The 23,781-nt window shown below is 48.5% G+C and overlaps 1 protein-coding gene across 6 annotated transcripts in view; it reads right to left on the minus strand.

The window, feature by feature from the left end:
* Positions 1-291: 291 nt before the first annotated feature.
* nlrc5 (NLR family, CARD domain containing 5) overlaps positions 292-23,781 on the minus strand; it is a 35,488-nt gene continuing 11,998 nt past the window's right edge. For 2 of the 6 annotated variants that reach the window (XM_088613844.1, XM_088613841.1), the window contains exons 15-52: positions 23,639-23,707; positions 23,340-23,396; positions 23,094-23,177; positions 21,402-21,485; positions 21,188-21,277; positions 20,892-20,939; positions 20,697-20,768; positions 19,736-19,819; positions 19,446-19,529; positions 17,570-17,659; positions 17,006-17,065; positions 16,642-16,725; positions 15,111-15,194; positions 14,881-14,970; positions 14,648-14,713; positions 14,310-14,369; positions 13,879-13,962; positions 13,598-13,681; positions 13,418-13,501; positions 13,017-13,103; positions 12,677-12,748; positions 12,130-12,171; positions 11,634-11,717; positions 9,539-9,622; positions 9,179-9,262; positions 8,856-8,939; positions 8,600-8,686; positions 8,148-8,231; positions 6,905-6,997; positions 6,733-6,816; positions 5,911-5,994; positions 5,466-5,549; positions 4,652-4,735; positions 3,901-3,984; positions 2,999-3,082; positions 2,186-2,269; positions 1,940-2,023; positions 292-1,641 (exon numbers count right to left, since the gene is read on the minus strand). In XM_088613844.1, coding sequence (XP_088469970.1) covers positions 1,557-1,641; positions 1,940-2,023; positions 2,186-2,269; positions 2,999-3,082; positions 3,901-3,984; positions 4,652-4,735; positions 5,466-5,549; positions 5,911-5,994; positions 6,733-6,816; positions 6,905-6,997; positions 8,148-8,231; positions 8,600-8,686; positions 8,856-8,939; positions 9,179-9,262; positions 9,539-9,622; positions 11,634-11,717; positions 12,130-12,171; positions 12,677-12,748; positions 13,017-13,103; positions 13,418-13,501; positions 13,598-13,681; positions 13,879-13,962; positions 14,310-14,369; positions 14,648-14,713; positions 14,881-14,970; positions 15,111-15,194; positions 16,642-16,725; positions 17,006-17,065; positions 17,570-17,659; positions 19,446-19,529; positions 19,736-19,819; positions 20,697-20,768; positions 20,892-20,939; positions 21,188-21,277; positions 21,402-21,485; positions 23,094-23,177; positions 23,340-23,396; positions 23,639-23,707 — 3,016 coding nt within the window. In that variant the 3' untranslated portion in view covers positions 292-1,556. The other 4 variants (XM_088613842.1, XM_088613843.1, XR_015928674.1 and 1 more) reach the window with 4 other exon arrangements.

Below are 23,781 nucleotides of genomic sequence, written 5' to 3' on the forward strand. Positions count from 1 at the left end.
TTCCAGCAGCAACATTAGTTTTCCCAAGAAGGTCTCCCATCCAGGTACTGACCAGGCTCAAACTGCTGAGCTCCAATGGGCTGCCAGTTGTGAGTTGCAGGGTGATATGCTTAAATATGATCCAAATCCTTAAAGGACAAGGGATTTAGGTTTACCTATAAGAAAAACTGGGTTTCAGCTCCTCAGTACCAGGGCTACAGACCCCTACGTTCCTTTTTATAACCTGGTCTTTTATAACCCAGTAGGTCTTCCCTACAGAGAACTGCAGTAAAACCAACACGACAACACAGGTTTTACAAAAGAGATTTATTTGCAAAACACTGTGCATTTATCACATGGAATACCTCTCATTCGCAAACAACACAGGAAGCACAGAAACAGTGACCCCGAGTGGCACTGTGCACAGGCCTCACTCTGTGAGCTGCACTCCTCGCGTCTGAGGGAAACTCAGATCTAAAAGCCACACCTTCACACAACACTCCAGATGTTTTCAACCCAGTCTTACATTAATTTAAGCAAAAACTCTAAAAGTATTCTGTAAACAAAATTAAATCAAACAGACAGGCCCTGAAAAGCTGATGTTCACTGTAATAAATACGGAGAGGAATGGAGAACACTGCCCAGGTATTTCTATGAAGCCAGTCGTATGTGAGCATGAGAACATGAATTGAATTGTAATGGACTGTGACTTTCCCAGCCCCTCAGAGAATGTTACATTCGCGCCATCAGGCGTAAAGCTGCCTTATTCTTGCCTTTTTTGTGTTCTGTGAAGTGTTTGCACTGAGTCTTTGGAGCACAGATGTGGTTACAGTAGATGTTGTGGGATTCGAAGGTGTCCCCCCTGAGCCAACATACATGACTCAGGCTCGCTGTGAGAGGAGCCCCAGACGGCTCGGCTCAGCCGGGCTCAGCCCAGACGGCTCGGCTCGGCTGCAGACAGAAGACAGGTGTTTGCATGCTCCCCACCTGTCCTCTGCAGACAACGATGCACAAACACCTGCTTATCTCCTTTCATGAAAGAAATATGTCCATAATACACATTTGTAATCAAAATATTGCTCAATATTCACAAAATACACTACCAAACCCATTAGTTTTAGTAAGCAGAGAAGATGGAACATATGGACTGTATAAGGGAAGAGTAAATTTGATCCACAGCTATGCAGCTCATAAAGCAGGAACCTTCACACCAGCAGAGGTGAAGGTGACCTCCTTCACAATCCCTTGCCTCCCACCAAAAAACACATCTACCCACAAAAGCTCAGTGCTGTATGTAAGACACTGGTTGTGCTCGAACAGGTTAACAGGTTGTGTTTTAACTCTGCAGTGCTCTCCAATTGTGCTTTAAACAAGACAAACACACATTTTAAATACTTTCGTTCTCCACCTTTCTCACTTCTTTCTTTAGAAAGGCTGTGATAGCCTGAGCTCCACAACAAGGTAAATAAAAAGATGCCTAAAAGTGCAAAAAGGCAATGAGCCGCTCCTGAGGTAGTCTCCTCTAGTTGAGGACTTGCAGAGGCCAGGAGAGCCGAGCCCTTGCCTGGGGCTCACTCCTACAAGGCCGAGGAGAAGTTCAGCCGGGGGTCTCTCTGCTGCAGGTTCTGGGCCTCTTCAGTCTTTATGTTATTCTTCCACAGCCTAAAATCACACAGTAATAAAAAAATAGGTTATGGAGCTCATTTTGTGCATGTGTGTGTGCATGGATGGTGTATAAAGTTCCTCACACAGGTACTTGATATCAGCGGAACTAAATCATAAAACTACTCATGCCTTCAGGGGCTGAGGTAATGGACACTATTGGCCAAGAAACCTGTCACGTCCTGCTCATAGCAGTTAAACCCCAGGTGTGTCCACGTGCATCCTCGTTGTTTTGAAGAGATCTACAACCACCTGTACTCACTAAAGGATAGAAAATAAACCCTATTAAAAGACTTACCTTATCACCTCAATAGACGAACAAGATCTTAGCTTCTCTGCTATTGCTTCAGCCCCAAGGAATGTTATTGAATTACACTCGAAACTGCAAAAGATCACAGGCACACATGTTCATGGCAATCATGAGTAATTTTATTAATTTTTTTGTTTTGGGATATTCTTGGAATATAATAATAAATATCTCTGCTCTTGGGAAAACTCCCTTTAAGAAACATTGAAAATGCCTGAAACAGCTGTTGATACTTACTCAAGTTTTTTTAATCGCTTGAATCTCGTTAGAACCTCGGCAAGCTTCTTGGCAAACTCATCTCCAACACTGTTCCAAGCCAGGCTGAAACAAACCGTAGTGTGAAGGCAGGCAGCGTCAATGCAGAGTGCCAGTTGGACTGGGGAACTTGAAAGCAAATGTCACTTCCTCACAGTCAGTCTCAGCCTTTTAAATGAGTTCAGCTGTACAGTGAAGGCTGGTGTATTTGTGTTAATGTATTGCGTTAATCAGGAAGCCATCTGTGTGAATGTGTGATATCGGACAATTGTCTTCAATTCCTAAAACAGAACCACAGTCAGAAAGTTTTGTAAGGGCAGGTGCTTAATTGAGTCCTTTGTGAAGCATCAATTAGGAAGGTCGAGCTGCCATTGTGAGAGGTGTTGGTGGACCACTAGGCGGTGCTCTTCTGCCTGGAGCAGAATGTCTGAACCAGTGCTCCAGGAGGATGAGTGGACTTGTGTTGTCGGAGGTTATATCCTTCGCATGTGACATTAAGATGACTTTCTGGACGCTGGGTCATTAAAGATCATAAGGGTAGGGGTGTCTAAGCTAAATTCCACCCCGGGCTCCCTAATGTTGCCCCTTGATTCAAGCACTGAAGCAGTGTCTCATACATCTGCACGCTGTGTTAAACCCAGGTGGAAGACATGGAGGATCAGGTGGGTCTTTTCCTAAGACTGTGAAGTGAAAACTGCTGCATAAATGCAATGGATTCCTATTCCTAAGGGGGAAGGGAGTGGTGGGTGAGAGAGGATGGAGATGTTGTCGGCTCAGGGATGGGGACACACTCACTTGATTTCCTCCATGGAGACACAGTGGCCCAGGCTGGCTGCCAGGCGGACGGACTCCACTTCACCAATCTTGGCCAGCCTCAGACTACAAGCAGAAACGGGTTTGCAAAACATTACCTAGTAGCCATTAATATCTCCATACCTGCATTCTGTTCACATTGCACATGTGAGCTGTATGCATCCATATCTTCAAGTCTAGTCCCAACAGCTGGTGCAGTTGTTCATTCCAAAATCAGAACAGGCTTTCTGAGGCAAAGGATTTTTATCTTGGCAAGGAAAGAACTTTACAGACACACTTGGATAACGAACCCAGGGGAGCTTGGTGTAGGGACAGCAGGTCAAATTTCACCAATGGAAAGTTACATTGACAGCAAGAATTTATCATTCATTTTTCCTTAAGAATCTGGAGGTTCTGGGCCTTTTCAGTCTTATATACGTCATTCTTCCACAGCCTAAAATCACACAATAATAATAAAATAGTGTTATGGAGCCCATTGTGCGCATGTGTTTGTGTGTGCATGTGTGTGTGTATGCGTTCCTGTGTGTGACATCCCTAGATGAAAATAACTTAACATCCAGGTCCCATTACTGCTGGGGTTACACAGAAACACTGTGCTCTTACTAATATTTAGTCAGCTGAGTCATTTAACTTAATTCATGGACAGCTAAAGCGCATGTTTGCTAAGAAAGATATTTTGTTGGAATTTATTACAGGCATTTTCCTGCAAACACTAACATCTTTGAAACCCTATGAATAGCTGCAGTCAGTGGATGATGTCTGTGCAGCGAGGAGTGAGATCAGCTGTTTCCCTGTCTCCTCCTGTATCTCCAGCATCCCCTGGAGAGGAACTACTGCCACATCTTCTTTCAGCGGTAAGAAAATGAACTCTAAAGCATACTCACTCCAGCTTCTTTAAAGACTTCATCTGGACCAGGGAATCTGACAGCTGCAGTGTCCCCTTTGCCTCAATCTGGTTCTCCGACAAGCTGTTAAATCAAAGCGATGCTGGTCAGAGATGGCAGCTTGCATCCACACTTGAATATACAGTGCTGGTCTGTACACAAAAACACAAGAGCTTGTAAAATCACATCTAGTGAAACACAAACCCAAGAGTACACGTGGAAACTACATGGCAGGGCGTTTAAAACTGGCACTGCTTTTCCAAACGCGGTGTTGAAGCCCCGGCTCTATAAGCTGCTAACTACCAAACAGGCGAGATGGGCTGGGAGGCCTCCTCTATGGTTTCTATGTTTTTAGCAAAGGAATTTTGAATACACTAAACTTAAATGTTGAATTTAAAGGCACATGATAACAGGGAAAGAAAATAACTAAAACATGGTTTCAGTCTTAAGCGACCTGGGCACTGCAGTAGTCACTCTGGACAGTGCTGGTAAGTCAACTGGCTGGCCCAGGAGTGAAGGTACAGGCCCTGGATGCTTTGCTAGGACATTCGTACCCAGTTCACACCTCGACTCAACGTTTCAGGGTACCAAGCCCCTTCTGCACCCTCTTAAGGAGAAGACATCAGCAGGTGCTAATGATGTAACTCACTCTCTACCCTCTGTACCTTTAGACAAACGCGCCTGCTAAGTCACTTACTATTCCTGTTCTAAATATATTCCAATGTATCGTGGTGTTGATTGGTACGTGTACCTGATCTCTTCCAGGTTGCCACAGAAGGAGAAGGCTCTGCACAGCTGTTCTCCTCCCTTAGGACCAATCTGGTTGGACTGCAGGCTGCAGGCAGGAATGGGCAAGAAAAGACAACACACAGGATAAGGACAGGGGTCCCCAACATGCTCCCTCCAGGAAATGAGCATTCAGGCTTGCAGCGTGAAACACTTTCTGACCCACTCGCTCTCCTGAGCTCTGAGCTGGGAAGAACATCCTTCCTGTCCCATTCGGACACCTTATCTGAATCAGTAAAACTGTACATCTTATCTGTACAAAGGGTCACTGTGCTCCGACCCTTTCGGATTGTAGTTGATTATGTGCACCTGCCCCCTGTTTTGTCTGTTAATATTTAAGCCTGGTGCTCCCGCTATTCCTGGCTCAGCACTGGGAGATGGAAGCCCGGATGCCCGCCTACAGGCGGATCTAGGAGAGACCCGATGGCGTAGGCTTCATCACGGCATCCTGACATTCTGAGTCCAGGACTCGGAGCGCTGGTTTTTATTCCCTGTTCGTGTTCCGGATCCATTTCTGGTTTTTAACCTTGTTTGTCTCGGATGGATCCTCCGGTTCCTGGACTCTGGCCTGCGTCCCGGTTTCCCCCACTTACTTCCGGATTATACCATCTACATGGGGTCCTGAACTGCGCTACGGGACTTATTTTATTCTCCTCTCACCCTTAAAATGTGCTTAATGTTTGAAAGATAGTTTCTTAAGACCATTTCAATGATTGCCGTCCTTTTCTTTAAAAGCTGTGTCTATTCCAGTCATGCCCTTGTGGGGTCTAGACACTTACTTCAGCACTTTCAGGTGGGTCATTGCAGGTAAGACTCCAGCCAGCTTCAGCGCTGCAGTGTCTCCAAGGGAGTTGTTGGCTAAGCTGATTTGCAGAGAAAGAATTAGTTCTCATTGCTAAAATGCATTCAGTAAGATCATTGCTGTACCTCAGTCACAGGGCACTGAAATGGAAAGCTCTGGATTTCAAACTCTGGGTTTCCTCCAGAAGAAAAGTCTGTCCAGAATTACCATTATACTACAAGAGTCAAAGCTTTTGCAAGGAAGATTGTGGGCATCACTTTGGTTGGCTCACATCAATAAACAAATTAACAATCAACCAATTTAACCTCATGCTGAATCTATTAGTTAAGTAATTAAGCCAAGGAGAACAGGCCACAAAAATGGTAGGTCACACAGGACAGCCCCTCCTATTCCGCTCTGCCCAAAACCCGTGTGCTCCTTACTGGATCTCCTGAAGAAGCCGGCAGCTGGACAGAGCCTCGATGAGCTGCTGCCCCCCCGCTCCGCTGATCTGGTTGTCAGAGAGGCTGATGGGAGAAAGCACAGAGGGTGGGGTCAGAGGAGAGGCCGCAACAACAGAGCGCTGCGTCACAATCGTCATCCCTCCTCTAGAGGGCGCTCCAACCCTTTCTGTGTTTTAGTTTCATTATCACGTTCACCTGTCCCTGGTTTCACCGTATATTAATTAAACCTCGTGCCTCTGAAGCTCAGGGCTCTGCATTGGAAGACGGACACCCAGAGGCCCGCCTAGCATCAAGTCGCCCTACATCTGTGGCTTGAAGGCATAGGCTTCCGATTGGCGTCCTGACCAGCTCGGAGCACCTGGCCTCGTTTTAACTACCTTGTCCCTTCCCTGTTCCTGTTTTTATTCATGTCTTGTCTTGGAGGGATCACCTGGTTTGGGATTTTGGACTGCGCACCTGATTTCCCCTTTGGACCATTTTGGACTTGTTTGCCTGCACCCCCCTCCCGGCACCTGGATCACTGTCGGCGCCGTCCCCTGTTCGCCATCCCTTCCATTCCTCACCATGTTTTCCAGTCACTTCCAGATAATACCGTCTGCACAGGGTCCTAAACTACGCACTTCACAGGAGTCAGGACCGGCTCCCGTTACACCCTGTGGTCCAAACACTGTGGCACCAGATGATAAGGCTGAACTCTGACCAGACCATGGACCATGCGAGGCCCACGCCTTTCTGTTCTCTTCCTTGCAAGCTCTGTGGTTGCTGTCTGATCTCCCTGCAGAGACAGCGGTCTTTGCCCACCTGATTCTCCGCAGTCCCTTCCACAGAGGAATGTGCCGACACAGCTCCAGCACTCCGCTGTCTCCCATCCGGATGCCATTCACCCTGCAGGGGGAAACAGCGCCCAGCGATCAGGACTGCACCTGCTTCATACACAGGGTCTAAACTAGCAGCCGCCTTTCAGATCACCCACTCTATCTCCTCAATCCTGCAGGTCTTCATGGAGCTCAGCAGACTCAGGACCGTCGCACTTCTGCCCTCCGAGCTGGAGACAATCTTATTCAAGCTGGAATTAGAAAACAGAGACCTCAGCCACGGAGTTATAGTCTGAATAATCACATGTACCTTCTGTCCAAGTCTTATGGTTCGTGCAGGAACCCATGAGTTTGAAGGGAAGCAAGGAGTCACAGCTAAATCTAGTGAAGATTTGAGATGACTTTAATTGTGACGAAAACAGCCCCCTCTGTAGCACACTGAAGGAAACACACACACTGTGTACTTCCCACACTGTTGTAGAGGGTTTTATAGTTCAGGTCCAGACGTGTTATTGCCATATATGTGGGTTTAAGAGTAATCAATCCCCTTTGTGATCTGGTAGCTCTTCCTGATGATGCTATCCTGTGTTTCAGCTATTCATGAGGTGTCACATAAAACAGCAAGTCACAGAGCAGTGGTTCTGTGGCTAAGGATCTGCAACTGTGGCTGGAAGGTTGCAGGTTCAAATCCCGCAGCCAGCGGAGGAATCCTACTCCATTGGGCCCCTGAGCAAGGCCCTTAACCCCAACTGCCTGTGTGTCTGTGTGTCTGATGGAGAGCAAGCTGGGGTATGCGAAAAGACAAATTCCTAATGCAAGAAACTGTATAGGGCTAATAAAGTCATGTCATTTACCAAACCGCTTTATCCCATATGGTGTCGCGGGAAGCCCGAGCCAACCTGGCCAGCAACGAGCGCAAGGCAGGGTACACCCTGGATGGGACGCCAGTGCAAGCCAATCATACATGGGGACAATTTGGAGGCCACGGTAAAGGCCGAGGGTGGGAATTTGGCCTGGACACCTGGATAACTCCCTACTCTTCTCGAGAAATACCCAGGGATTTTTAATGACCACTGAGAGTCAGGACCTTGGTTTAACGTCTCATCCGAAAGACAGCGCCCACTACAGTGTAGTGGTGGTAACTGGAACAGATGAGGAAGATTCAGTACTTGAATCTCCCTGACTCACTCACACTCACTCACAGAAGAATGGGCAGACAGACAACCCTGCTTAGCTTCAGTGGGCTGCCAGTGGAGAGCTGCAGGGTGATATGTCAGACAACAGCGGGTATCTGTTTAAAAAGACCCCAGGCCAGAGATTTCTGATTTCTACGATTTCAAATTTGTTTTAATCAGATAAACTGATGTCATTCAACCAGCGCAGGTTCAGTCTTCGGCTTACTTTATGTTTTTCACAGACTCCATCCGCAGAAGTCCCTCCCTCAGACATAACAGGCCACTGTCATCCAGCTGGATGGAGTTTAAGCTGGAAACGGACAAAAAGAGAGACTTTAGACTGGATTTCCACTGTATTTACAACACTCCTTAATGGGCATTATGTTCATCCCTTCTGATTTAGAACTTAATTAGAATTACATTCAGCAAAAAATTGCCAATGCAGCCACCTAGTGGCCTTTAAGAAAGAAATGCTTACACAAGATTCCAAACATTCCTTCTGCAAAGAAAAACATTAATCTCTCTGAGGAACTCACTCGAGTTCTGTGAGAGGTGGTACTGATGGCGAGACAAAAATCAGAAAAGAAAGAGAATTCCGATTCTTGTTAACCCACGGTTCATACTGCTACTATTAAAAACGGCAGGAACAAGAGCAATCAGGGAGAGATCACATCTTACTCAATCTCCTGTAGACAAGGACACTGGCACAGGCCCCGAACAATCTCGAGCCCGCCCGCTGTGGACACACTGGAGCACTGGGAAAGACTGAAAATGAAAAGACAAACGCTATTTATCACACGGTGCAATCAAGTCTCAAATTCTTCATTTTCATGCTTGTGTCCTCGTATGTTCCTTCCGGAGAAGAAGAGTTCCTGTACGCATGAGGTGAAGGCCAGGATCAGCCCACACTGCAGGCCTGGTGATCAGTACTCACTTGATGGCTGTGAGGCGAGGCAGCTGTGGGAAGATCTTTCCTAGCGCCTGAGCTCCGTCGTCGCCCATCCTACTGTGGGAGAAGCTGGGGGAGGCAAGATAGCACAGCTAATGTCCTTCTGCAACGCTGCCCGAGACTTTCCAGCTGGTCTGGATTCGACTGCCTCCCTCATTGCCGTCGGGCAACACCGACATGTTAAGACACCCCCATGATCCTCTTTTTGTGAATCAGTCTAAATCCATTTTCATTTGAGGTTTTCTCAAGCAACCATACAAAACGACACGACCCCCCCACACCCACAAGAGTGAGCCCAGCTGTCTTACTTCAGGCTGCCAAGGCTGGGACACCTGGCCAGCCCCTCTGCCAGCAGGGCAATCTCTGCGGCAGACGTCAGCTTCGACTCAAGGCTGAAAGGTAGAAAAGTTTTCTCTGAGAAAGCTTTTTTTTTCACTCGTCAAAAACTACAATGTGGTGTGTAATAACACTCTGTAAATTCAACATGTATTTTTCTGCAGAGTCACTGAATAGCATTTATCAGAGATAAAACAGGTTTTGCAAACTGTCACAGGTCTGCTGTTTGAAAAATAATTCTAACTTGTCAACAATATCAGGTATAATGTAATTCACTTAGGTCAGTTCTGGTAGCAGCAACAGTGAAGTACCTGTGATAAATAGCGTCTCACCTGAGCTTTCTCAAGTTTCTTAACTGAGGCAGGACAGAGGACAAGATTTCAGCTCCTTCTTTACCAATGCTGTTGTGGGACAGGCTGGATTAAAAGAGAGATGACAAAGATCTATCAGGTGATTTACTCGATTAAAAAGCTACCTGCAACAGATCGTACAGATGCACAGACGTGCACACCAGTACTCTGAGTGAACTTGGGGCGCTGTGTGTTCAGACGTGCGACCTAATACTCTGAGAGAACCTGGGGAGCTCTGTGTGTTTAGATATGTGCACCCCAATACTCTGAATGAACCAGAGGCGCTGTGTGTTCAGACATGTGCACCCCAGTACTCTGAGTGAACTTGGGGCGCTGTGTGTTCAGACATGTGCACCCCAATACTCTGAATGAACCAGAGGCGCTGTGTGTTCAGACATGTACACCCCAAAACTCTGAGAAACTTGGGGCACAGTGTGTTTAGACATGTTCACCCCAATACTCTGAGTGAACCTGGGGCACTGTGTGTTCAGACATGTGCACCCCAAAATTCTGAGTGAACTTGGGGCTCTGTGTGTTTAGACATGTGCACCCCAGTACTCTGAGTGAACTTGGGGCGCTGTGTGTGTTCAGACATGTGCACCGCAGTACTCTGTGTAAACTTTGGGAGCTGTATGTGTTCAGATATTGTGCACCCCAGTACTCTGAGTGAACTTGGGGCGCCGTGTGTTCAGACATGTGCACCCCAGTACTCTGAGTGAACCAGAGGCACTGTGTGCTCAAACATGTGCACCCCAAAACTCTGAGTGAACCTGGGGCACTGTGTGTTCAGATGTGCACCCCAGTACTCTGAGTGAACTTGGGGAGCTGTGTGTTTAGACATGTTCACCCCAGTACTCTGAGTGCACTCGGGGAGCTGTGTGTTCAGACATGTGCACCCCAAAACTCTGAGTGAACTTGGGGTGCTGTGTGTTTAGACATGTGCACCCCAGAACTCTGAGTGAACTTGGGGCTCTGTGTGTTTAGACATGTGCACCCCAGTACTCTGAGTGAACATGGGGAGCTGTGTGTTCAGACATGTGCACCCCAAAACTCTGAATGAACCAGAGGCGCTGTGTGTTCAGACATGTGCACCCCAAAACTCTGAGCGAACTTGGGGCGCTGTGTGTGTTCAGACATGTGCACCACAGTACTCTGTGTAAACTTTGGGAGCTGTATGTGTTCAGATATTGTGCACCCCAGTACTCTGAGTGAACTTGGGGAGCTGCGTGTTTAGACATGTTCACCCCAGTACTCTAAGTGAACTTGGGGAGCTGTGTGTTCAGACATGTGCACCCCAGTACTCTGAGTGAACTTGGGGAGCTGTGTGTTCAGACATATGCACACCAGTACTCTGAGTGAACTCAGGGTGCTGTGTGTTTAGACATGTGCACCCTAAAACTTTGAGTGAACTTGGGGCTCTGTGTGTTTAGACATGTGCACCCCAGTACCCTGAGTGAACTTGGGGCTCTGTGTGTTTAGCCATATGCACCCCAGTAACCCGAGTGAACTTGGGGCGCTGTGTGTTCAGACATGTGCACCCCAGTACTCTGAGTGAACCAGAGGCGCTGTGTGTTCAGACATGTGCACCCCAAAACTCTGGGGCACTGTGTGTTTAGACATGTTCACCCCAGTACTCTGAGTGGAGCTGTGTATTCAGACATGTGCACCCCAGTACTCTGAGTGAACCAGAGGCGCTGTGTGTTCAGACATGTGCACCCCAAAACTCTGGGGCACTGTGTGTTTAGACATGTTCACCCCAGTACTCTGAGTGGAGCTGTGTATTCAGACATGTGCACCCCAGTACTCTGAGTGAACTTGGGGCACTGTGTGTTCAGACATGTGCACCCCAGTACTCTGAGTGAACCTGGGGCACTGTGTGTTCAGACATGTGCAACCCAAAACTCTGAGTGAACTTGGGGTGCTGTGTGTGTTCAGACGTGTGCACCGCAGTACTCTGTGTAAACTTTGGGAGCTGTATGTGTTCAGATATTGTGCACCCCAGTACTCTGAGTGAACGTGGGGCGCTGCAACTACTCCTTGGCTGTGGGACAGGTCAAGGAGAAGGGCTGATACTCACTCTAACTCCTGGAGCTGTGGGCAGTGTCTGCTGACCTCGTGGAGGAAGGAGAGGTGTTGTCCCTGCAGTCTACAGTCCACAAGGCTGTCAGAGACACAAAGCACACAGGGTTACTTCACAACCACGCACTTGCACGATCCGCTGCACAAGAACGAAGAGGAAGACGGCGCGACTAAGCTGCACTGATCTCTACAAGACGCCTGGCCTGGTACAGAACTGTTTCCCTCGCAGTTCTGCCAGCACAGGTTCCAGCCACCACTGGCTCTTAAACCACGGAATTGTCTGTAATGGATTAGTAATCTAGCCAGGTAATGAAGGAGCTGGTGGTACCTGGAACAGATGAGGAAGATTCTGTACGTGACTCTCCCTGATTCACTCACACTCACTCACAGAAGAATGGGCAGACAGACAACGACCTTTGACCCAGGGGACTGGGGTGAAGAGGTAACGACCTCTGACCCCAGAGGACTGGGGTGAAGAGGTAATGAGTTCTCACCTGATTGACTTCACTGATGACTTCCCTACTCGGCTGCCTTCCCTGAAGCACAAAACCACACAGACAGCAATGGTTAGACCAACTGTGAACTCTCACCAGCCACTGTGGTTACGCAGGGCTGGTTATCAGAGAGAGAGCTGTGGTAGCTCAGACAGCAAGGGCATCTAGCTCCTGACCTCTATTTTCTGGGCCAGGTAAACAAATCCAGTTCACTTTCAGTGTCAAGACAAAATGGAAGGTCCCGGGTTCAATCCGGGCAAGCGATGGAGCTCTAATTCCTTCCAGATGGCTCCCAGGTCCACTTGGGCTGCGTTTCATGTGCACCCCAATACTGGGGTCAATCATTCCGGGGGCGATAAGCTGGCCGGAGCGTGATGCTGATCTCATCACTTTCACCTCCAGTGTCGGATGGCCAAGAAAAATGGTGGCCCTTGCCCCCCATTCCCCCATGGGCATTTATGGCCTGAAAAGGGAACCTAACCCATTTACCTACCTAGATATCTGGGAGAGCAATGAGTTCCTTTAATCGACTGGGGTTTTGCTTTACCTGTCACAAGCAGAGGCCTTGTCCCCAGCACTGCAGCTCTCCACAGTGACAGAGACAGTGTTTCTGTGGACCCTGAAAAGGCACAGCAGGTATTAAGTGGCGATTAAATCCCAATTATAGACTGCAGCTTACTCCAACCACATCAGAACCCCAGGTGTGCACAGTGTAGGCCTGAAAATGAGTTCCTCTATGCTTAACATGTTGCAGGGATTGTAATTTAAACTGGCATTTAAAATCATGGATGTATGACACTTAAGGAAAAAGACTAGATCGTGGTGCCTCTAATGCATTTGAAAGTTTGTACGTACCTGTCTTCATCATTAGGACACGACAGACTCACCTGATCTCCTGGATGTTTGAGTTGACGCTCAGGCACCTGCTGACGAAACAAACAGCCTCCCCAGCCTGTATCCATGGCTCTTCAGCTCTGACACAGAGGGATCGGGGGCGTTAGTGGACTGTCCGAGACTCCAGCAGCACAGGCAACTGAGTCACCAGCAACTGTCAGACAGCAAACCCAGCACCTGCTGGCCGGGGTCCACTGAGAAGGAGGACTTGGCCATCAAAGCTGGCTTTTCTTTTTGCGATTGGCAGGTCACTATCATGATCTAGTCTGTCATCAGAAACAGTTGCGCACACAAACACACCCTTCAGTTGGTGACTTCCACATCGGTCAATGACCTTATCGTTATCTGGAAACACAGGGCCTCCCTGGGCCTACTGACCCCGAGTCTGTCTCACCTCAAAACTAGGGCCTCAGGACAGCGGGTCAGCTCCTTCACTAGGCTTTCGATCGCCTCCAAACTGAGGCCGTTGTTTCTTATCCTAATGAACACGGATAAAATAAGGTCAGATATCTTTCACATTTCGTCTGGATTCAGCTGCTTGTTTAACTGCGGGGCGGCTGCGGACGATACGTACTCCAGCTCCCTGAGAGACGCCAGCCGCGCCAGTGTGTGGGTAAGGGCCTGCAGCCCCTCGCTGTGCAGGGAGTTACAGGACACCCTGAAACGACAGAGTCCGACAGCCTTGCTCACAAGCTCCTCCACCGCCCAGCGGTGTCAGCCCAGAGCTCCCCACTTCACCGTCGGGCAAACCGTCTTCACGAGCAAGTCAACAAGTAAGCTGTCCACACAGCATCGGCCCTGGTTCCACTGTGCTTCTTCGCCTGCTTCCCTCCCTCCTGGTTCCCACATACTCACTCCAGCTTGGCTAACTGGGTGCACTGGTCCAGCACGCCCGCCAGCCTGGCCAGGTGCTCCCTCTGGAAACAACACTCTCTGAGGCTGGAGGAGGAGAGACACGGGCAGAGATCATGAGGGAGAGAGGTACCGTTGACTCAAGAGCTAGAGAACAGATTTCTGTTCACATCAGCGAAAGTGGACACGACCAGAATATCATTTTATTTCCTGGGTGCCTATATACAGTTCATCTTATAGGGATTACAGGAAGAATAATGCCTTAGAATACATTATAAAGACAACAGTATTATGTCCAGTTGAGTAATATGCACAGCACAAATGATGAACTATTCTATGCGGCATCTTTAAAAGCAATCTCCTCAAAGCGCTCACGTTACGTTTAGCAGACCATGGTAACAGAAATGAGAGCACAGGGCAGGTCTTCTGGGTACCTGATTCTCCTCTGGGTGCCGGAATGTCCTGTACATGCTGCGCTGTGGGGCTCTTCTCTCCTGGAGGAGCACAGACAAGCAGGGCAGTGACTCTTCACCTCCTCTCCTCCCAGCACTCCCACAGAGGCAGAGGCCAGACGGAGCAAGCACTGCGGAGAGCAGCTCAGTGCTTTTTGCAGTTTGAGTTCATATTTTGATTTTCCCAATAAATCTTACAAACTGGGTAATTTTCAGAAATATATGTGCTGAGATTTATGAACTCATAATATGAATGTATATGACGTCTGTGTTATAACCACGTAGCAAATGTTACAACTAAAACATACAGTAACGATTACCTGAAGGTTTTGTTGTTCTCCTCTTCACGCTTAAACCACAGCAGGGACTTTTGCTCAGCTCCTAGGCTAAAGAAGAAAATGCGTAACTGAACCTTGTGACTTGAGAATCATGCATCCTGTGTCTCCAGAAAGGTTTAAAGCAAAGTGTGCAGACCTGGGTGACAGCAGGGCGAAAGTGCAGCTTCCTAACTGCGGTGTGCTGGGACGGGTTTAACCGCAAGGGAAGAACTCACCAGACATCGACCTCCAGCACTCGCTCACAGAGGCTCATGCAGCTGAGCAGACACAGCGCCCCCACCTGCGTCAGGCTGTTATTGCTGAGACTGCAGGGAGACAGGAAGAAGGAGGCAGACGTTTGATCGCTGGTCAGTGTGATATTCATTCAAAACCCCTGCTGTCTGTCGCAGCACCGATTACAATAACACTGACACATGATAAGAAAATAATAATAATAATAACTTACTTGACAACATCTGAAATCTGGAACTTAGGTAAAAACTTCAAAAAGCATTCTATACCCTCATCCTTCAGTAAATTACTGGATAAACTGAAATATAAAATACACAAAATAGTGATGATGATTACAATGTGTTTGCTGAAAAGAGAAAACAACTTAATTAGGCATTGCAAGGTTAATGCACACGTTACTGGAGTTACACAGAAAAATATTAAAAATATGTAACAAAACAGTGCTATGAACTGTGATGTAAGTGACACTACTTCAGTTCAGTTAATTCAGTTGTGTTTATTGTCATACGCTCAAGTGCCATGAAATGCTTATTTGCATGTACACTCCAATAGAAAGACATTAAGGAAACACCAAAAACATAAACTCAGAATAGCAGCAGCAACAACGAGTTAAATAACATAGCACAGCTTAAAAAACATCAGTGTGAGCCAGCTGTAGGGGTAGCGTTCAGTAATCTGACAGTTTGTGGGAAGAAACTGTCTCCGAATCTGGAAGCTCGTGCCTTTATGCTCCTATATAACCCTTACCAGAGGGAAGGGGGGAGAAAAATGAGAAACCAGGATGCCTGGTATCTTTAGCGATACTTCCAGCCTTCCTGAGAGCTATAAAAATATCTGAAATAGAGGGGAGCTGTACCCCAGTGACGGACTGGGCTGACCTGATCACCCCCAGACAACGAGCTGCTGCCAAACCACACTGTAATCCCACATGAGCACACTCTCAATAGCACACCTGTAAAATGTGGTAAGGACAGTTTAAGATAGACCAAATCTTTTCAACAGTCTGAGGAAGTTAAGGCACTGTTGTGTCTTCTTTGTAGCTCCAGTTACATGCTGGGACCATGTTAAATCATTAGTGATGAAGGGAACCACAAACTTGAAGCTGCTACCATCTCAACAGCCACCCCACTGATGTGCATAGGGGTGTGGTCCCCACCCTGCTTTCTAAAATCGATGACCAGCTCCTTGGTTTTGCTGACAGATTATTGTCAAGGCACCACTCCACCAGGTTCCTGAGCTGATCCCTGTAGGCTGCCTTGTCTTTAGCAGTGATTCGGCCAATGATGGTCGTGTCATCAGCATATTTGTAGATGGAATTGGAGCTGTGTCTTTTCACTTTGGGTTTATCTCCTCATCCATCCATTATCAGAGAGATACAGGTGGTTGTGCCAGGATTTGAACCCAGAACCCTGGAGCAGCAGTGTTGAGCTCCACACTAACAGAATACTGGCTCTTGCTTACTCAGAGGTAGTGAGTTCACTGTGCCACCAGGGAGACCAACTACTCATAGCAAGCCAATGATCACACCACAGCTGACTACACAACGGGTTAATTCCCAACGAACGAGATTTTAGAAAATGTGGTGAGATGATGAGATTCATTCATGTCTGTATGTGATGTGATGTGATTTGGACATGAAAAGGCCTCCCTTGGTGTGAGGCGAAGTGCTCCTGCTTCACAGCCTGGGGGATTCCAGGCCGAGCCGCCGGGGTGGACAGATGGTAATGGGCTGCAGCCCTGCTTACTCTACTTCCGCCAGATGGGGACATCTCTCCAGCACCGCTGCCAGCTCCTCCATGTGCCTTCCGCTGAGGGCATACTCACTCAACCTCAAGAACAAGACAAGACTGGCCATGAGTGAGAATCCCAGGGGACGTATCTCCAGCTAGCTGTTTGACAGAGGCCACAGGTGTAAGAGCACAGACTTACTTCTAATACATCAAAATATTTAGATATAAAAAAGACTTCTGAGTCTTAAATTCTTAGTCTCTTATGCAGGACTTAGTTTGTGACTCTCTTGACATGCTCATTCTTTCTCAATGCATCCCGGAACAGGAAGTTATGTCGCACTTTCCAGCGCTACAGAGCAGGAAGTGACACCACACTTACCTGCAGGTCGCTTGTTCCACTTTTCCCTTGACAAACTGAATGAAGGCGTTTCCCTGGGGTCTGAGGATGCATTCGAAAATAATGAAAATGATTACCGAGAGGCGGGCTTTGAGTGACATCACTTTTAGGACTGTGTTTCTGAAATGTTGAGAACTGGGGCAAATGTAAGTACAATGACAAATTCCTCTACAAAAATCAAAGCATACAAGCGTTCAAAGTTCTTATACAGAATGTTACAGAGATCTGGGGAGGAGTACAGGAAAGAGGAGCTCATCTGCGAGGGAGCTACAGAACCGGGAATGATGTCAGTGTTGTGGAAGATTTTAGAGATGATTCCTGGAGAAGAAGTGTTGGGAGAACACTTAGAGGAGAGCTGATATGTTTTTTCAGTTGTATATTAATTGAATTCTTTTGTGGGGTGATTCGTTTTTCAAAATTGTGAGGTGGGGAGAAGGGGGGGGGGGGGTGAGTTCTTTAAAGTCAGGCTCAGTAAGGAAAAAAAAATAACTTTGCAGTTTTTGGTTTTCAGAAAACAGGGCTGCGTGTTTGCAGCCAGGCACTTACCTCAGCTCCACAGCTCGGACTCTCTCACAGTCAGCAAGGCTCCTGACCAGCAGCAGAGCCCCGTCTCCTGACAGCACTGCGTTACCCACCCTGGGAGGCACAGAGGACAGGCAGAGTCTTAGACAGCTTCAGCACTGCTGCAACTCAGCTTACGAGACCAGGAATAAAGTGAAACCCACAGAGATCTTAATGGCATCGCTACCCCACAGAAGGATGCTTCAAGGTCCTGATGCTGCAGGCCAAGCAGAAGCTCTAACCTCAACCCTGTCAAAATCTTAAAAAGCTCACCTGTTCTCCAGGTCAAGCGAACACAGTTCCTCCATTTCATTAATAATGGGAACTGGAGTCCCAATTTCACAGACTAGTTAATAAACCTTGGTAACAGAAAAGATTAGTTGATGGTATAGAGTTTACAAATGTCAAATTAAGCACAAAATCATGAAATTTGTGAAAGTACTGTAAGTCGCCTTGCTGTCTCAAACCCCCAGTCTGGCCACAGGGAGAGCGAGAGTCCCGCGAGTGGCGATGTCTTGCGGCCCTTCCTGCTCACTAGTCCACGTAATGTTAACAAGTAAATCAGATTTGTTGGCCAACCCAACTGGAAGTCAAGAGTAATATTTCTATTGGAATAAAAAAAAAACGTATTCACAAGCCTGTTTGTTTGCAATGTAATAGGGCCACAACACGTCTCCAGAGATTTTGTTGCCTTGTCTGAATTACAGAACATGGCGCTGCGTGTATCTGGAAATTTCACCTATTTTGTGATTTAAATTGAAGCCTTTACAATTTACTGTGTTCGTTTTACTCTCATTGTAGTGAAATGCACTCATCACAACGCTGAGTCTTTCTAACCCTGAAATCTGAAAATAGTGTTGCAGTTCCTCTTTAACGAGGTGGTGCCAGTGGTGCCATATCTTATTACCCCTCGGAGAGGCAAGTCAGTCAACACTTTCCATCTCAGCGGGTCAGTGTGAAACACTGAGCACACGAACACTGTGGAAAGACATGAACACCCAGTGTGGGCCTCAGCGGACATTTTAAAATGTTTTTTTTATTTACGATAGTGGGAGTTTCTCTTAAAACTAAAGGTGCTATGTCAATGAAGCTGCAAAGGGCTATATATATAATTACTTCAAATTATACTTGGTTTGGCCTGATCATTAGTTTCTAAACCATTTTTGTCACAACCGTAAGTCCCTCCTCTTAAGGGCGCTCCGGCTCTTTCCCATTTTGGTTGATTTTTCTGAACTTGGCCTCCTATTCCAGCCCCTCCCTACATTAGCCAGAGGCTCCTACCATTCTGGGCTCAGCTTTGGGAGATGGACGCCCGGAAGCCCACCTACCAGCGGGTCCAGGAGAGACCCGACAGCATCGGCTTCACCACGGCGTCCTGACCATCTGGGTCCGGGGCTGGGAGCGCCTGGCCCCGTTCCCCCTTTTTATTCCCCGTCCCTGCACCGGATCCCGCTCCAGTTTTTAAACGTTTGTCGTGTCTGTCGTGGATGGATTATCCGGTTCTGGACTCTTGCTTTCACCCTAGGTCTCCCTTGGGCCTGTTCGCCTGGACCACGCCCCCCCAAGCACCAGTGCTCTGTTGAGACGCCCCCCTGTTCGTCTACCAGCCCCGTTCCCAGTCTTCTCCCCCCCCGTGTCTGTTTCACTCCCTTCCGGATTCTACCGTCTGCATAGGGTCCTGATTAACGCTTCGTGACAGTTTAGCTCTAGCTTTGATTACTTTACCGAGACACATTACAAGTCAATTGAGTTTGCATTTGCAACAACAGGGTGAACGCAGATGGACAGGGTGGTAACCAGGAAACCAGGCCCAGCTCTCCGCAGGTGAAGAGCACCTGAGACAGTCAACTTGGCTTCTTACTTCAGCACTTTCAGCCAGCGCATCTGAGGCAGGTGCTTCACAAGCTTCTCGATGGACGCCTCATCAAGGACATTGTCAGAAAAGCTGGAAAACAGAGGTCAAAGCTGTTGCAACGTGTTGCTTCCTGGCACAGAAGTACAGAGAATTGAAAGTTCGTAGCGAGACTGTGGTTTCTCCACTCCACTGAGGGCAAACCCCTTGTCTGACCCTTGCTCTCCTGGGGCGCTCAGTGTTGACATCCCAGGGTTGCTGTGAGTGAGCTGTGAGGGGGGTGGCGGGCTGTGACTCACTCCAGCTCCGATAAGCCTGGACATCGCGTCAGGCGCCCACACAGCTCCTCCATGATCGCAGGCTGAATGTCGCTGTTGTGGACACTGAAAAACAGGAGGGAGTTTCATTACAAATAACCAGGTGTGTCACATGACATGATGAAACACAACATCTACCAGTGGGACTGAAGAGAATATACATTAGTATTTAGCAGTGTTAGTATTAGAACAGTATTAGAATATGCATTAGTATTTAGCAGTGTTAGTATTAGAACAGTATTAGAATATACATTAGTATTTAGCAGTGTTAGTATTAAAACAGTATTTGAATATGCATTAGTATTTAGCAGTGTTAGTATTAGAACAGTATTTGAATATGCATTAGTATTTAACACACTCTCTGTTACGCAAGTGACAGGGTGGTTTCACAGGATTGAACCCTATGCGGAGGCTGGGTGACCGAGTTGTGGTATCTACTCAGGCCGTGAGGTGTAGACAGAGCTGGGGACAAGACCTGGAATTCGTAATCCAAAAAACGTGAGCTTGAGTCTGTAAACCAAAAAGAGCACTAGAACGTAAGACCCAGCAAAGAAGCCGAGACACGATCTAGGAGTCGTAGTCGAGAAGATAAGCTTGAGATCACTAACCAGAATAAGTACTTTTACGAGAGATCCAATGGAGAGCCAAAGACGTGATCCAAGAGCCGTAATCAAAAGGTAAGCCATAGTTCAAAACCAGGAAAGACACACAAGGAAAGCGCTAGCAGGAAAGGCGGAGTTGAGGTCACTAGGTAACACCCAACACTGAGCAAGGTAGGCACTGTGGAAAGGGTTTCAGTATTCAGGTGAGGGGAGGCGTGGTGGTAACTGAGAGGTCTGACTGGTTATCTTGTCCTGAGTGAATTACGCTTTTCCCCCGTGGGTGGAGGTGGAAGCTTGCACATGAGACTCTCTGCTGGCGGGAAGCCGGTGCTGTAAGGTACCTCAGTCTCCTGCCCTGGCTCAGGCCGTTCTCCGGTGGGGCCGCCTCCTCAGAGAGGACACCGCTGGCTCTGCTGAAAGGACATGATTGCAGTGTATCAGCACGACAGCAGTACTGCTGTCCTGACAGGAGAGTAAGAACAGCTCCGCCGAATGCAGGGGAGCAGACAACCACGCTCTTTAGTCATAGATGGTACCTTGTACTCCTGCGAAACTCCATCACCAGCCTCTTGCTACCGCCATCACTGAAAATCAAGCAACATGGAAACATTTAGTATAAAACAAGAGATGCGCAGAAGAAAGGCTTCCTGGAACAGGAGAGGGTGTGGGCACCTGCAGCGCTCACTTCTCCACTTGAAGACGTTTCCTGAGGAGGAGACGTGTGCCGATTCTCAGTATTGCCAGCAACAAACATGACAGGATGCAAAGGAAGTCTGCAGACAATCTGAGCAGTCTTCTTTCCAGGACAGGTGCTGGAGATGACTCAACGTACCTGACGTCGACCGCACACATGGTCCTGCAGGTGCGGAGGGAGTCAGCCAGACAGAGCACGCCGTCCAGCGTCACCGCGTTATCGCTGGCACTGCGGGGGGAGCAGAGCAGGTGCTGAATCACTGCTGAGCCCCCCCCAGCTTAGCTCTTAACCGCAGGCGCACGCACCAACAGGGTCCCGGCGAGATCCTGCCTGAACATTTGCATGAACTCACATGACTTCCTGGAGCCCTCGCAGGCCAGGCAGGGCCTCAGTCAGCTTCTTCAGACCTCTGTTCCCCAGCGCGTTTCCAGACAAGCTGCAAAGCCACAGGCAGGAAGAACGCTTAGAGATGCATGTGTGCAGAGAGTGCACATCTCCCTCTGTCCTCACCCCGCATGTGTGCAGAGAGTGCACATCTCCCTCTGTCCTCACCCCGCATGTGTGCAGAGAGTGCACATCTCCCTCTGTCCTCACCCCGCATGTGTGCAGAGAGTGCACATCTCCCTCTGTCCTCAACCCACATGTGTGCAGAGAGTGCACATCTCCCTCCGTCCTCACCCCGCATGTGTGCAGAGAGTGCACATCTCCCTCTGTCCTCACCCCGCATGTGTGCAGAGAGTGCACATCTCCCTCTGTCCTCACCCCCCATGTGTGCAGAGTGCACATCTCCCTCTGTCCTCACCCTGCATGTGTGCAGAGAGTGGAGAGAGTGCACATCTCCCTCTGTCCTCACCCCGCATGTGTGCAGAGAGTGCACATCTCCCTCTGTCCTCACCCCGCATGTGTGCAGAGAGTGCACATCTCCCTCTGTCCTCACCCCGCATGTGTGCAGAGAGTGCACATCTCCCTCTGTCCTCACCCCGCATGTGTGCAGAGAGTGCACATCTCCCTCTGTTCTCACCCCGCATGTGTGCAGAGAGTGCACATCTCCCTCTGTCCTCACCCCCCATGTGTGCAGAGTGCACATCTCCCTCTGTCCTCACCCTGCATGTGTGCAGAGAGTGGAGAGAGTGCACATCTCCCTCTGTCCTCACCCCGCATGTGTGCAGAGAGTGCACATCTCCCTCTGTCCTCACCCTGCATGTGTGCAGAGAGTGCACATCTCCCTCTGTCCTCACCCCGCATGTGTGCAGAGAGTGCACATCTCCCTCTGTCCTCACCCCGCATGTGTGTAGAGAGTACACATCTCCCTCTGTCCTCACCCTACATGTGTGCAGAGAGTGCACATCTCCCTCTGTCCTCACCCCGCATGTGTGCAGAGAGTGCACATCTCCCTCTGTCCTCACCCTACATGTGTGCAGAGAGTGCACATCTCCCTCTGTCCTCACCCTGCATGTGTGCAGAGAGTGCACATCTTCCTCTGTCCTCACCCTGCATGTGTGCAGAGAGTGCACATCTCCCTCTGTCCTCACCCTACATGTGTGCAGAGAGTGCACATCTCCCTCTGTCCTCACCCCGCATGTGTGCAGAGAGTGCACATCTCCGTCTGTCCTCACCCCGCATGTGTGCAGAGAGTGCACATCTCCCTCTGTCCTCACCCTGCATGTGTGCAGAGAGTGCACATCTCCCTCTGTCCTCACCCTGCATGTGTGCAGAGAGTGCAGAGAGTGCACATCTCCCTCTGTCCTCACCCTGCATGTGTGCAGAGAGTGCACATCTCCCTCTGTCCTCAACCCACATGTGTGCAGAAAGTGCACATCTCCCTCTGTCCTCACCCTACATGTGTGCAGAGAGTGCACATCTCCCTCTGTCCTCACCCCGCATGTGTGCAGAGAGTGCACATCTCCGTCTGTCCTCACCCCGCATGTGTGCAGAGAGTGCACATCTCCCTCTGTCCTCACCCTGCATGTGTGCAGAGAGTGCACATCTCCCTCTGTCCCTATTGGAGCCCACCTGCCTGAAAACACACACAGCTCCTACTCACTCCAAGATCTCCAGGCTGCTGCAGCTCCTCAGGGGTTCCAGGAGCCTGTCCAGCTGCTGGGGCTGGATGCCGCAGTTTGTCAGCCTGAGGAAGTATTTTTGCACAGTCAACAATATTACAAATAATTCCTCTTGTTCATAATTACACCTCTTCTTTCTGTTATCATTCACTCTTTTTCTCTGACATTCCAATTGGCAGAAATGCTAGAATCCGAAAACAAATACAAAAAAAACTTGAAAGAAATACCTGAATGTCTTAGATATCCGATTTTCCTCCGTGGCATGGGGCTGGGTGACATCATCCCTAAAAAGACATAAATAAATTATATTTAGAAATAGTCTGTTATGTCCCAAGCACAATTGTATCTCATTTCTGCACCTAATTCAATCAGCAGTGTAAATCATGACATAAATCAAAGCTCTGCATTTCTCTAATGAAATGACAAACTGCCATATATCCTAAACCTTAGTGCTACAGCACTTTGAAACATCAGGAGGAATTCCCCCAATACCTGCAGTGCATCAACAGAGGAAGACATTGCTCACCCAGGAACTTGTTCTGGTCCCTGTAGCTCTCCCGCAAACCTTACGATCACCTTGCTGGGTGTCTGGAGGCTGTGTGACCAACAGCGTTAGTTAATGAGGGAGTCTGCTGGGCAAGCTGTGTGTAAGAGCTCCCTCTCACTCAG

The sequence above is a fragment of the Lepisosteus platostomus genome, chromosome 20, assembly GCF_059453375.1.
Source record: "Lepisosteus platostomus isolate fLepPlt1 chromosome 20, fLepPlt1.hap1, whole genome shotgun sequence".
Classification (NCBI taxonomy): domain Eukaryota; kingdom Metazoa; phylum Chordata; class Actinopteri; order Semionotiformes; family Lepisosteidae; genus Lepisosteus; species Lepisosteus platostomus.